This window comes from Sinohyriopsis cumingii, chromosome 8 (genome assembly GCF_028554795.1).
Source record: "Sinohyriopsis cumingii isolate HCF-2022 chromosome 8, ASM2855479v2, whole genome shotgun sequence".
NCBI lineage: Eukaryota > Metazoa > Mollusca > Bivalvia > Unionida > Unionidae > Sinohyriopsis > Sinohyriopsis cumingii.
Window position 1 is genome coordinate 70,080,489 of NC_142968.1, and position 15,055 is coordinate 70,095,543.

The following is a 15,055-nucleotide window of genomic DNA, read 5'->3' on the forward strand; positions in this document are numbered from 1 at the left end:
TACAGGTCACAAGGTCAGAGGTACAGGTCACAGCAGTTGTCTAGTAAATTATTGTATTACAAGGGGGTGCAGTGGCATCAACGCAGGTAAAATGATACATTTATGGATTTTTAAAAGTTAAATATTTATAATTTGTAGGTGAACTCCACAAATGTAAAATATCTTCACTTACTAAATGATAATTAACATGTTTTAAGTTATTCTCAGGATTCTTTGTTTCTAATTTCAAAATATAGAGAAGATCAGTTCTGCAAAATTTACTAAATTTACAAGAAACTTGTGATGTAAATAGACACCAATTAAAATATTTTTACCACAAGAGAGATATACCTTAAAAAAACACAGGTATTTAATTACAAACATGTTCTCCATATTTCAGCATGCCCTACCAACAAGTATGGCAAGGATTGTAAATATGACTGTGCCTGTGAGAATGGAATATGTAGACCTTATGATGGCCACTGTCTCTGCTATGCAGGGTATATTGGGGTCATGTGTTCACAGAGTAAGTAACACATTAATTGGTGATTTCTTTACAAAACATTCCTTGTTAAATCAAATATGGTTAACTTGTTTATTTTCTGCCAGAACTATAAGGAACAAAAAAGTTAATTTCCAACAGTTCCATCAATTCTCACATAACATGCTAAATATGGTTGTTATTCTTACATTAATATGATTGTTATTCCTATATAGGCATTAACATGGTTGTTATTATTACATAGGTATTAACATGGTTGTTATTCTTACATAGGCATTAACATGGTTGTTATTCTTACTTATACATTAACATGGTTGTTATTCTTGCATAGGCATTAACATGGTTATTATTCTTACATAGGCATTAACATGGTTGTTATTCTTACATAGGTATTAACATGGTTGTCATTCTTATTTATACATTAACATGGTTGTTATTCTTATATAGGCATTAACAAGGTTGTTATTATTACATAGGCATTTAAACATGGATGTTATTCTTACTTATACATTAACATGGTTCTTATTCCTATATAGGCATTAACATGGTTGTTATTATTACATAGGCATTAACATGGATGTTATTCTTATACATCAAATGGTTGTTATTCTTCCGTCAGCATTAACATTCTTACATAGGCATTAAATTGCTTGTTATAATTACATAGGCATTAACATGGTTGTTATTCTTACATCAGCATTAACATTCTTACATAGGCATTAAATTGCTTGTTATAATTACATAGGCATTAACATGGTTGTTATTCTAACATCATCATTAACATTCTTACATAGGCATTAAATTGCTTGTTATAATTACATAGGCATTAACATGGTTGTTATTCTTACATCAGCATTAACATTCTTACATAGGCATTCAATTGCTTGTTATAATTACATAGGCATTAACTTGGTTGTTATTCTTACATCAGCATTAACATTCTTACATAGGCATTAAATTGCTTGTTATAATTACATAGGCATTAACATGGTTGTTATTCTTACATCAGCATTAACATTCTTACATAGGCATTCAATTGCTTGTTATAATTACATAGGCATTAACATGGTTGTTATTCTTACATCAGCATTAACATTCTTACATAGGCATTCAATTGCTTGTTATAATTACATAGGCATTAACATGGCTGTTATTCTTACATCATCATTAACATTCTTACACAGGCATTAAATTGTTTGTTATTATTGCATAGGCATTAACATGGATGTTATTCTTACATAGGTATTAACATGGATGTTATTCTTACATCATCATTAACATTCTTACATAGGCATTAAATTGCTTGTTATTATTACATAGGCATTAACATGGTTGTTATTCTTACATAGACATTAACATGCTTGTTATTCTTTCATAGACACTGATATGATTGTTATTCTTGCACATACATTAACATGGTTTTTATACTTACATAGGCATTAACAAAGACTGAGTTCATCAAGAATTAGGACATATGATGATGGTAAAAACAGTTTTGTTGTTGGTATTTGTAACAGATTACAGAATTAGATAAGTATTTAATATAAATTGAGTAATTTACTGTCTAAATTTGAACCAATTGCGTATTTTAGTTAAAATAAAATTGATGGCTGTTTATATTGATTGAACACAACATCATGCAACAAGGTCAGCAGGAGCAATATTGCTGACAACTTCAGACAAAATACTTCAGTATAGTTACATATGGAACTTACAGTACAAAAAAATTGTTCATTGCTGCAAATTATGCAAAACAAAGTATTTAGTCCAAAGTTGTCAGAAATATTGCTGTTCTAAGTACAGTCCTTGTTGTATGTTGGCATACTTGATTGATATAAACTATGGTATAGGTTTAAGTTCCAGATATCCTGCAGGGTTTTGCATGGTTAAGTACTTGCATCCTGTTGTTTTTTTAATGGTTAAGTTCTTTGTATCTGATAGGGTCTTGTATGGTTAAGTGCTTGCCTCCAGCAGGATCTTGCATGGTTAAGCGCTTGCATCCTTTAGTGTTTTGCCTGGTTAAGAGTTTGCATCAAGTAGGATCTTTCATGGTTAAGTGAGGGTCTTGCATGGTTAAGAGCTTGCATTCTGTAGTGTTTTGCCTGGTTAAGAGCTTGCATCCAGCAGGGTCTTGCAGAGTTAAGTGCTTGCACGCAGCAGGGTCTTGTATGGTTAAGAGCTTGCATCCAGCAGGGGTTTGCATGGTTAAGTGCTTGCATTCAGCAGGGTCTTGCATGGTTAAGTGCTTATATCCAGCAGGGTCTTTCACGGTTAAGCACTTGCATCCAGCAGGGTCTTATGCATAAGTAAGTGCTGGCATGATGAGGCCCTCAGTTAAGCATATTTGAAACAGAGATGTATCCAGACAACTGGCTTGGGTTCCAGAAAAATCTATACAAGGATTCCTGATAAGCTCTGATGGGTTGGCATCACTATGTCAGGTTCTGAAGCTGTGTCAAAATATGATGTACATGGAAGAAACTAGATCTTGTAGAAAACTTGTCTTCCTATGAAAGTTTACTTAAGAGTTCATTTAAATCTTAATAGTGTCATTAAATATAAATTCAGCTAACTTCCATACAAATAAAAGTATACAAAAATACATATGCTTCATCTTTTTGCTGCACCTTGACTTTCTGTAAAATGGGAAATGTACCTGTCAAATCCTAGGATTGTAAGCCATAACCGAGTTGAACTGTAAGTACACCTGAACATCTGGATATTTACATTTTTAGTTTTTTAATTTCAAGTTTAACTAGAGCAACTGCAAGGGCACACCATTGCAATTTCCCATACTGTTGTGACATTTTCCATACCCTTGCTGGCCATACACATTTCCACCCACAGTCAAGAGAAACCCACTATTACAAATGATTGCCTCCATGGCAACATATCTGCAAAGTTTCATGGATTTGCCTGAAACAATTTATGTGAAATCGACAGAATGATGGAAGGAGTATTCTGCAATGATACCAACTAAATTATGGGGACAAAATTATGTTTTTTTGTTATCACTATTTGTTTACAAATCTAGCACAAATGGTTGTCCAAACAGAAGGGATTGACATTAACAGTGATTACCTAAGATGATATTAATAGCCATTTATTTTCAGTAGGTGAATTTGTTCAGTTCCTGGGGTCATGGTTTGACAGGTTAACCATTCATCTTTGTGCTTTAAAGTCTTTACAATAACATCTGTGCGGTAATCCCTAGAAAGTGCTCAATAACACATGTGGTAATAATAACAAAGTGCTCAATAATACTTGTGTCATAATTCCTACAGAAAGCTCAATAACACCTGTGTTGCAATTCCTACAAAGTGTTTAATAACACCCATGTGGTAATTCCTACAAAGTACTCATGAACATCTTTTGTGGTAATTTCTACGAAGTGCTTCTTTATGAACTACTGATATATATATATATATATATATATATATATATATATATATATATATATATATATATATATATATATATATATATATATAATCATTACAAGACCTTAAAAAGCTCTATAAAAATGATGGTGTAATTTGTCCTAAAATATGTGATAAGTTAGATTGATCATACTTGTATGAACATTCAGAATTGAAATAAAATAGAAACTGATGGCAAGTCAGGAGATAAGGGACTACTGTATTTAAATGGATTTAATTCACCATGATGTATTCATTAACCCTAAATTCCATCATAATTGATATTTTGATAATGTTTTATATAAATATAATATGCATTTGTCAGCTACCATATGTACTTATAATGTTATGTATATATATATTGTGTGTTTAACTGTTGTCCATGGTTGTGATTGTTTACTTTAATATAATATTTGTCAACACATTTACATGGCTTTCTGACTGTAGAAAGTCCTTTAAGCAATCTTTTGACACACATCCTGGTCATCTTATTATGTCTTAGGTTCTTATATTTTTTTGTAATCAACATAATTAATTATATCTTTCTTAACATCAGTCTTTATGGAATCAAATTTAGTTGTGTTTGGCTATAATTTGAGACAAATTATTTATCTAAAGTATTCATTGGAATTACAAGGTGCTCACTGATTGGATTAACACTATTATGAGATTATTGTGCATTCATTCAAAGATGTTAGTGTGATACATCAAGACTGTTGGCACATCAAACTATTCAAGGCTATTAGTATATCAGCACATTCATGGCTATTAGAATTCAGAGCACTCTATACTTTTGGACTGTAGTATTATTTAGGATTTAATTTCACAATACTGTAAGTTTCTCTTAAACTTTCATTTTATAACTTTTAGAATTTTATTATTTGTTGAATTGTATGGAACTTCTTGCTTTTGCTTCTTTCTGTTACTTAGTTTAAGACAATAGAGTCATCACAGTTAGTCAGGTCCAACTGCAAACAACATAGATCCAGATCAGCCATTGTATAATGTACCAGGAGATCAGGGTCTGTATTGTTTGTTCTTCTGATTAGTATTCACCAACTGCATAAACCAAGATCTCCAGGCAGGTTATTTGATGACAGATCTGTGTCTGGGCAGTTTTTAGTTTTAAAATTACATTTTATAAGCAAGTGTCTATAGTGTTCAAATTCATAAATGTAACAAAATACAGTTTCTTTTGATAGTTTGAAAGGAAGGTTGTCCTTAGTTTGATAAATACTTTCTCATTCATTTCCAAGGCTGTCCTTCAAGCATGTATGGAAATCTGTGCAACCAGACGTGTCAGTGCTTAGACATGGAGTACTGCAGTCCTGTGAATGGATGCCTTTGTAAGTATCAATTTTTAAGTCTTGTAAGATGGTAGACAAAATCACACAGCTTTACAAATGCTAGACATTAAGCTGTGCTGTGTAAAAGCTAAGTTCTTTCTTCAAATGTCAAATTATATGAATTAGAATGACCCTTTTTGCTTGAAGCCAGTTTGGCCATATAGTATTTTGTATCCATTTGTCTCCAGTGATATGTTTACTGAACAGAGTTCATCATCGCAGTTCTGGTGCAAAAAAAAACTATAACAAGAAACAAACATACAAAAGTTTAAATATGTTGGACTTTATCAGCAATAATTCTTCAATTTAAAAATTATTTTACTGAAATAAGTGAGAAATTGTGGCCTGAATATGCATTTCTTTTCAGTGAAAATCCTGCTCTAAGTCTAAAATTGTTACCATGGAAACAGAGTTTTGAGAATAGAAGCCATTATCTGTATGTTTACATGAACAAATTTTACCCAGATATATCTCCTTATTCAAAGGAGGGTATGATGGCTCAGCGGTTAATATGATGGATTCACAACCAGATGAGTACAGGTTCAAATTCTGCCATTGGATTAGTCTGTGTCAGCTACCTTTGGTGTGTGTATCCTTGGGCAAGGCAGTTTACTCCATTTGCCTCAGCATGAAATGACCTACTTGTGTTGATGCGCTGAAGATTTGAATTCTAAATTGAGAAAGAACTATTTTGCATGTACTCAATGTGGATTTTTTTGCTAGGGCAAGAATCTCATATTATTCCAGTACAATAAATAAATACCAGTTAAAAGAAAAATATAAACAAATCCAAAGGACTTGGCATACATGCATCTGTTTGACCTATCACAAAACCAAGAGACCCAAATGTTACTGTGATGTCAGTATCTTTAATATATTGCAATTGGCTGCAGATAATTTATCGGACAAGCATTTAATTAGTAATAGTTTCTCAAAGATATATATTTAGGCACTGCCATGACAGTTGAGTTAGTCTTTTCACATTTGAGCAGATTTGACATATGCCATTGATGATGATTACATAAACCAAAATAAAAGATAAAACTCAAACATGGATTTCACTTTACAAGATTTATTGAAATTGGTATTTACTTCTTACAATGTTGCCACCCATATTAATTTACTAACATGTTCATATTGTGTATCATTTATTGAGAAAATGTTTTATCAGGAAAAAAAACATCTTAATGAAAAATATGGTTTCTTATTCAATTTTTGGGAAAGTTGATGATGATGATTCCAAATTTCACCACAGTAACTGTAAAATTTTGACGATAAATGAAAGTTATCATAAACTAATTTTGATTGTGATTTTCTTAATTTTAAGCAAACAGGAGCCCATTTTGTGCCTTTTCTATTAAAAATATTTAGGGTCCACACCTGCCTCCTTATTAGCTCTTTACCTTCTGCAAGTTAGCTGCCCTGCCTACAAAGCCTGCCTGCCCTCTAGCGGCTGTTTGTAGGCTGAACTCCAGAACATCATAATGGCTGTGTAAGTGAGAGCTTCCTGAGTTAGTGCACATGCTGTCTACATTCCCTATATCAATCTTGTCCCATGCAAACTATGTAATTTAATGAAAACATATTTTAAACACTTGCCAAAGTTTGTGCCACTCATTTCAACCAACAAGTAAACATAATCCTCAGGAATCAATATTTATTTTCACATATTCATAATAAAAAATATACCTCAAGATATCTGTTGTATTTATAACGTATCTTATACTCCTTTTCTCACCACTATTTTACACAAATGGAATATTTCTTCAAGAACAAACTGTAAAAAGAAAAAAAGAAATCTCCCTTGCATTTTCATCTAAATTAAATTTTTGCCCTGAATCTGCTGTAAAGTCGTCCACATGTAACGGCCCCATGTGTTCTGACCAGAAAAGATTGCTGTGCATTTCATCCTCAGATAAATATGAAATAGCAGGTGTTGAAACAGGACTTGTTCTAATGTCTGATCCTTCATATTTATTCGAATCATTAAAGGCAATGTCATTTGCAGTGTCATCAATTTCAAATCTTTCAAAACATTCGTTGGACTCGTCCGAATACATGAATGTTGCCATTTTGTTTCACTTTGATAATTGACCTCAGTTTCAAACAAAATTCCTGTTTATATGCTGTAAAACTACTAATAGAACACTTTCATCATTTTATGTAAGGACTGTTATCATTGGCTAAATATTGTTAAAAAGACTGGATGTTTGCGATTTCATCCAGTGCGAAGCTTTAATACGAAACATTTATATGCATCTCGGGGGTTTCCCAACCCTTTGCCGGAAATGCATGTATGAGCCAGCTGGGACAGAGACTGTTATTAGCAGCTTGTATATGTGTCTCTGGGGTTACAAGGCTATTTTTAACATTGCATATATGCGTTAGCAGAAGGTAAAGAGTTAAAGCAGGTTAGCAAGTTATTTGAATGCACTGGAATGAGGGATTTGTGTACTTGTATGCAAACGTTACAAACTTACGTACAAATGTTTCCGATGCTCACATGTCCACATTTATTTCACTGAATTCCACAACAATTTGTCTGGAACTTCATTTCAGGTATATTATAATATTCCTTATGATTTATATCCATCTGAATTCATATTAAGCACTGTCTAAAATAAGTCTGTGGTGGAACTTGGTTCACAACATTTAAACCACCATTAGGCAGTATTGTGTGACATGATTTTGTAATTTCCTTGTATTGTAAAGCATTCTATTTTTTCCATTTGTTGCTATGTAACACAATGTCAGTGAATGGTTTCATGATGTAGTAGCATGTAATCACATTATCATGTTACACAACATGCATTAGGAGCTATGCAATGATAAAACATGGTGACTGAAACACTGATTTCTTTTCAAGAGTGACACATTATTTTGGGAAAATAAATTTTAATAAAATATAAAAAATCGGGGCTATCTATTTGATAAATTATAGTTTTCATATTGTTGAAACATTACAGTCTTTGATGAAGTATATGGTGTACTTCTGTCTCGACCAAACAGAATCCAACAGTACAGACACTGTAATCTATATTCCCACTCATAAAATCTACAAAGTTTGGATCTCCTATTTTCAGTGAAGCTACGGTCAGTGAACCAGCCTGTTAAAGAGCAGGAGTTCTCAACACCTGTCATAGTTGTTATTGTGGTTGTAGCTGCCATTCTTCTTGTCTTGCTGATCCTCAGTGTACTGTGCTTCAGGAGAAGAGTTAAACGGCTAAAACATCAAAACAGAGATCAAAATAACACCACCAGGGGTCTGGGTTTTGTTGCACATGGTATGTATATATATATAGAGAGAGAGAGAGAGAGAGAGAGAGAGAGAGAGAGAGACAAAGCTTGACATATAAAGGGAGACAACCTCTCTTTTTAAATAAATATTTGTTTCAAGAATACAACTCGATTTGTTCCAGTGCTTGGACAAGTAATATTTTTCTCATACTTCTAAATAATTATTTAGGGCATATTTTAAATGTAGGAGTGATAATTGAATAATAAAAATTTAATGTGGAAGGGGCATATAGCGCTAACCTTGTTGATCCAAACACCTGTCTGTTCGTATCAGTTGTTAAGTTTTACAGTTTGGTCACATTCTTGTTACAGTTGACCAGATTAAATGTAAGTAACTAATGGAATTGATTCTTCATAAGAAATATAACATATATGTGACATGTCATCTAGAAAAAGTCTTGAGCACTCTGCTGGGCTGATATGTTTACTGGTAGTATTATACATTTATCGCTAAAAAGAATTATTTTGTTGATGCTTATAAATATATTTTCCCACCCAGATGGATTGTGTGTTGTAAATCCTACATATGACTCGACACTAGAGGATAATCAGCAGAATAGCAATAGATCACCGGCATCACTTCCATCGCATGATGCACATCGTCTGTCCGGTTCCTTTGATATGGATAAACCTGATAAGAATAGATACACCACACAAACATCTGGTAAGGGAGCTGTGGGTGGAATGTCTAAAGACATGAATAACAAACAAACTTCTAACTGTATAAATATCTCTCTCTCTCTCTCTCTCTCTCTCTCTCTCTCTCTCTCTCTCACACACACACACACACACACATACACACACATTGCTCTATTTTAGTATAGGCTCTATATCATTGTCTTGTTAAAATGTATCATTAAACTGAAATCTGCAGTGCCTGTTTTGGGTAAACCTGAGCTTGCACCATGGATGTTGGCAAATAGGGGCAAGGTGATGGGGCACTTGCACTCACACACACATGCACACATACACACACACGCACACACAGATTTCACCTCTAAACAATGTTTTGGTCTATATCCATTCAACCAATGGAAAATAATACTGCAGGTGCCCTGCTTTGCACAAACTCATACAGCCTATTCATGATATGCTTTTAAATTCCATATTTACTTGTTGTAGTTACACTACATGTCATAAGGTGGACAGAATCATATTATTATGATGCTTTCCATCTGTCTATCCATTTGCCCATCCATCATTTCCCTTTTCGGTTTCCACACAACTCCAGTTTTCCACCATCTACCACTACCCAACTTTGTAAGTACATTGCAGTTGGGACAAGGATGAAACCTATTGATTTGGGGTTCAAAAGGTCAAGGTCACAGGCTGAAAAATGAAACTGTTTCTGTATGATAACTTGGATAACATAAACCATGAAGTGAAGGGCTTAAGGTAAGAAACCTTTTGATTTTGGGGTCAAAGGTCAGAGCCACTGTGACTCTAAGAAGAAAAATTATTTCTGCACAAATATTTTGAGTTGTCCAATTTTGGAGTTTGAAAAAGTATGGGGACAACAAATGTCTCAAGAACTAGAAGAAGAAAAAAATTATTTCAACACAAACGCTTAACTTCTGTAGCAGATGTCTTAACAAAACTTTGTGGATGGCTTGCCCTTGAGGCAAGAAAGATACCTATTACTTTGGAATTAAAAGGTCATGGGGACTCCAGGAAGGAAAATGTTTAAACAAGAAAGGTACCTGTTGATTTTGGGTCAGTAGGTCAAAGGTCAGAGCCCTGAGACTGAAAGAAGAAAAATAGTTTCAGTTAAATCACAAAATTTGGAATCACACATCACAGTAGAAAAATTGCAAACCTTCCCACTAAAACCATAATGCCTAAAAATCTGGCACATGATACAATGTCATTGTCAAAACAGCCACTGATGTCATAAACCAGTGATGCAGCTTGTTTCATTTCATACTGACAGTTAGTGTTGCTTAGCAACAGTGGCATAGTACACAAGTTAAACAGGTACTTTGTCATTTTAGTACCTGAGTATCTGACCAATGAATGAGGGTTTTACATTCAAAAAGAATAACAATACTATTTACCACATAGGGGGTGGGAGTGGGGTGGCTTATAATGTAAGGTACTCTTGTTTTAATGATGTGACTGACAAGAGAGAGAGAGAGAGAGAAATAAAATAAGGCATGCCAAGTTGTTTTAATACATGAATTGCAGAATGTGGATGGTACAGTCTAACTCCCTCGTTGTAACACTGTCCATGGAAGTCATGGAATTTACTGCCTTATAGTGAGAATGCCTTATAATGAAGTACATGATACAGAACTACCTCATTGTAATACTGTCCATGGCAACATTAGAATCTCTTGTCTTGTACTGTGACTGCCTTATAATGAAGTACATGATAAAGTATTATCTCATTGTAATACTGTCCATGGCAGCATTAGAATATGTTGTCTTGTACTGTGACTGTCTTATAATGAAGTACATGATACAGTACTATCTCATTGTAATACTGTCCATGGCAGCATTAGAATCTCTTGTCTTGTACTGTGACTGCCTTATAATGAAGTACATGATACAGTACTATCTCATTGTAATACTGTCCATGGCAGCATTAGAATATGTTGTCTTGTACTGTGACTGCCTTATAATGAAGTACATGATACAGTACTATCTCATTGTAATACTGTCCATGGCAGCATTAGACTATGTTGTCTTGTACTGTGACCGTCTTATAATGAAGTACATGATACAGTACTATCTCATTGTAATACTGTCCATGGCAGCATTAGAATCTCTTGTCTTGTACTGTGACTGCCTTATAATGAAGTACATGATACAGTACTATCTCATTGTAATACTGTCCATGGCAGCATTAGAATATGTTGTCTTGTACTGTGACTGCCTTATAATGAAGTACATGTTACAGTACTATCTCATTGTAATACTGTCCATGGCAGCATTAGAATATGTTGTCTTGTACTGTGACTGCCTTATAATGAAGTACATGATACAGTACTATCTCATTGTAATACTGTCCATGGCAGCATTAGAATCTGTTGTCTTGTACTGTGACTGCCTTATAATGAAGTACATGATACAGTACTATCTCATTGTAATACTGTCCGTGGCAGCATTAGAATATGTTGTCTTGTACTGTGACTGCCTTATAATGAAGTACATGATGCAGTACTATCTCATTGTAATACTGTCCATGGCAGCATTAGAATCTCTTGTCTTGTACTGTGACCGTCTTATAATGAAGTACATGATACAGTACTATCTCATTGTAATACTGTCCATGGCAGCATTAGAATCTCTTGTCTTGTACTGTGACTGCCTTATAATGAAGTACATGATACAGTACTATCTCATTGTAATACTGTCCATGGCAGCATTAGAATCTCTTGTCTTGTACTGTGACTGCCTTATAATGAAGTACATGATACAGTACTATCTCATTGTAATACTGTCCATGGCAGCATTAGAATATGTTGTCTTGTACTGTGACTGCCTTATAATGAAGTACATGATACAGTACTATCTCATTGTAATACTGTCCATGGCAGCATTAGAATATGTTGTCTTGTACTGTGACTGCCTTATAATGAAGTACATGATACAGTACTATCTCATTGTAATACTGTCCATGGCAGCATTAGAATATGTTGTCTTGTACTGTGACTGCCTTATAATGAAGTACATGATACATATAATTTGCAACCACTCAACGAAACACAGTCCTTTGCCATAATTATCAGGACTTGAAACAAATGCTAATCCATAATCACAGTTAATGATTTTGCTAATGAGTCACTAAAACCCAACCATCACTAATCCATTGGAACAGTGTATTTTACTGCCAGTTACTATTATAACAGTTAAGAAGTGGTCTTGCATTACATGAATCAAATAAAATGTTTGTCTGTGTTCCCTTTAATGGTTATATGAAGTTATTTGAACATCTACCAATATCCTGCATGTGTGGTACAACCAGTGCTCATTGAACAAATGGACAAGTGTTAACTAGGGGTGAAATGCTATACCTGTGTGACATATTGATACGATTCATGATACACAGCCTGCAGTATTTGATACTTATTTGATACACATATGAACTTTATGGTCTTTCCAACTTTGGATGGTGATTGGTGCCCTTTTATGTATGCAATTCTCATCGATGACAAGAAAACATAAAAACTTTCAAAAAGACTACCTGTTGGTTGTCAGTGAGTTTTATTTAACTTTAAGGTCATTTAATGGTGGCTCCATTTAACTCACTTTAGCCACCAGGCCCTCTAATTTGCACGGCATGAATGAATTGAAACCGTCTTATTTTTCCATTTTCATGTCTGACTTAAACTTAGAAGACATTACAATGTTATGTTCAAAACAGAAGAAATAAATCAGTGTACTTGTGCAAAGAAAATCTCATCAACAACAAATCCAGGAATGGGAATGAGGATGAACACCAAAACAATCAACCACATTGTACTTCCTGCAGATGCAAAATACTGCTGCAGCCACAGGTACTTGTATTTGTTAGTGAAGAGTGAAAACTATTGACAACACCAAGTCCTATTCTATAATCTCTTTTTTAAAATGTACACAAGGTAATAAACCTGAGCAGGTCAAAATTAGCCCCCTTGCTGATTCTGTGCTAATTTTATTTATTCTACTGCCAGGCACCTTCATTCACTGGTTAACTATCTCAACACAAAAAGAGCAATTCCAAATTTTTGGTTCACCATGTACAATTTAAGGAGAGATACTGCCAGGATTTTACCTTATGGGGGACTACACCCTTTGTCACCAAAATAAAGGGGAAGTAGAAAAGAAGGAGGTGGAGGAGGAAATGTTCATAGTTCAGTATTTACCTAACACTTCAATATCCGTCTCTCTTTCTTCCTGCTCCACTTTCTTAGAGCTCTAATGAAACAAAATTCTAAAGGTGTCACATCTAGTTGTTACAACATTAATCTGTTAATTATTTCTAAGCATACTCTGTTCCTACCTGTGTATGATTATTGTTCTGTGCTTCCTTCTGGAGGAGCATATGTACTAAGCTAGGTTTGGCAGCTTGAAGATGTTGGGAAACTGATCTTGATGGCTCTCATGTACAATTTTCCAGAGGTCTCAAATGTTATCTTTTGGAAACATGCCCAAAATAGGATTTTTTATTAACATAAACTTCATTTCTTGAACCTGACTGACTGACTGATTACTGACTACCATGCCAGATTTCTTATCTCTTCCATAATGCTGTATTAGGGTTTTTAGTCCATCAATCCCATAGTCTGCTTGCGTGGACAGGGGTATTGAAATAAATATCTTTACTTCTTGATTTAATGAAAATTGCATTCTACTTTTAAACTGTCTGTATTTTAAATAGGCTCAGTATTCTGCTCTTTTTACATTTAATTTCAAAATACCTTTGAAAGGGAGGTTGACCATCATGCTGTCTATTTTTATCCATCCAACATATACATTTAACACCATTTCAGGCTCAAAATCACTCACTGGTATCTCCATTACCAATTTTCCAGTTCCACTAATCCAATTTAGTTTCAAAATTATTTTCATCATCACTATCATCAGTCAGTATTTGCCAAAAGAAAACTTAATGAACCATGCCAGGAATCAGACATTATGGGTTTTCCAGGTAGCCCATATTTTAAACACGCATTTGTAAAACTTCCTTTATAGATTGTTCAAACTACACCATAATTGCTCATTCCAGGGCACAATGTGCCAATCAAATTTACAAACAAATTTTGCATGATTCACTCAATCACACACCGTAACAGAATATCTGTTTAAGTACTTTACATATCAACTAATGACTTGTGCATGAAGTTTCTCTGTTGCATTGCCAGTACTTCCTGTTTGTAATGCAGGGAATAAGCTACACTAATTTCTGATTGGAATAATGAAGGGCCTTATAACAGGAACCATATTAAAATGAAAGCCTTATGACAGGAACCATGTTATAATGAAGGACCTTATTACAGGAACCATATTATAATGAAAGCCTTAAAACAGGAACCATATTATAATGAAAACCTCATAACAGGAACCATATTATAATGAAAGCCTCATAACAGGAGCCATATTATAATGAAGGGCCTTATAACAGGAACCATATTATAATGAAGGGCCTTATAACAGGAACCATATTATAATGAAAGCCTCATAACTGGAACCATATTATAATGAAGGGCCTTATAACAGAAACCATATTATAATGAAAGCCTCATAACTGGAACCATATTATAATAAAGGGCCTTATAACAGGAACCATATTATAAAGAAAGTCTTTTAACAGGAACCATATTATAATGAAAGACCTTATAACAGGAACCTTGTTACAATAAAGGGCTTCATAACAGGAACTATGTTATAATGAAGGGTCCCTTGGTAAGGAAGTGTTCTACTGCATAATTTGTTCTCTTGTACTCTAAAAGATTCATATTTAAAAGATTCTGTCTGCATTGACACATAAAGTTATCTTTTGAATTAAACCAGTAAGAAAGTTAATTGTT

General features: G+C 34.0%; 1 protein-coding gene across 1 annotated transcript in view; it reads left to right on the plus strand.

Moving 5' to 3' along the window:
- LOC149793773 (uncharacterized) overlaps positions 1-15,055 on the plus strand; it is a 128,853-nt gene that overhangs the window by 103,632 nt on the left and 10,166 nt on the right. Inside the window, exons 19-22 of the mRNA XM_089967764.1 lie at positions 380-505; positions 5,157-5,246; positions 8,330-8,530; positions 9,043-9,207. Coding sequence (XP_089823890.1) covers positions 380-505; positions 5,157-5,246; positions 8,330-8,530; positions 9,043-9,207 — 582 coding nt within the window. The remainder of the gene's footprint in view (positions 1-379; positions 506-5,156; positions 5,247-8,329; positions 8,531-9,042; positions 9,208-15,055) is intronic.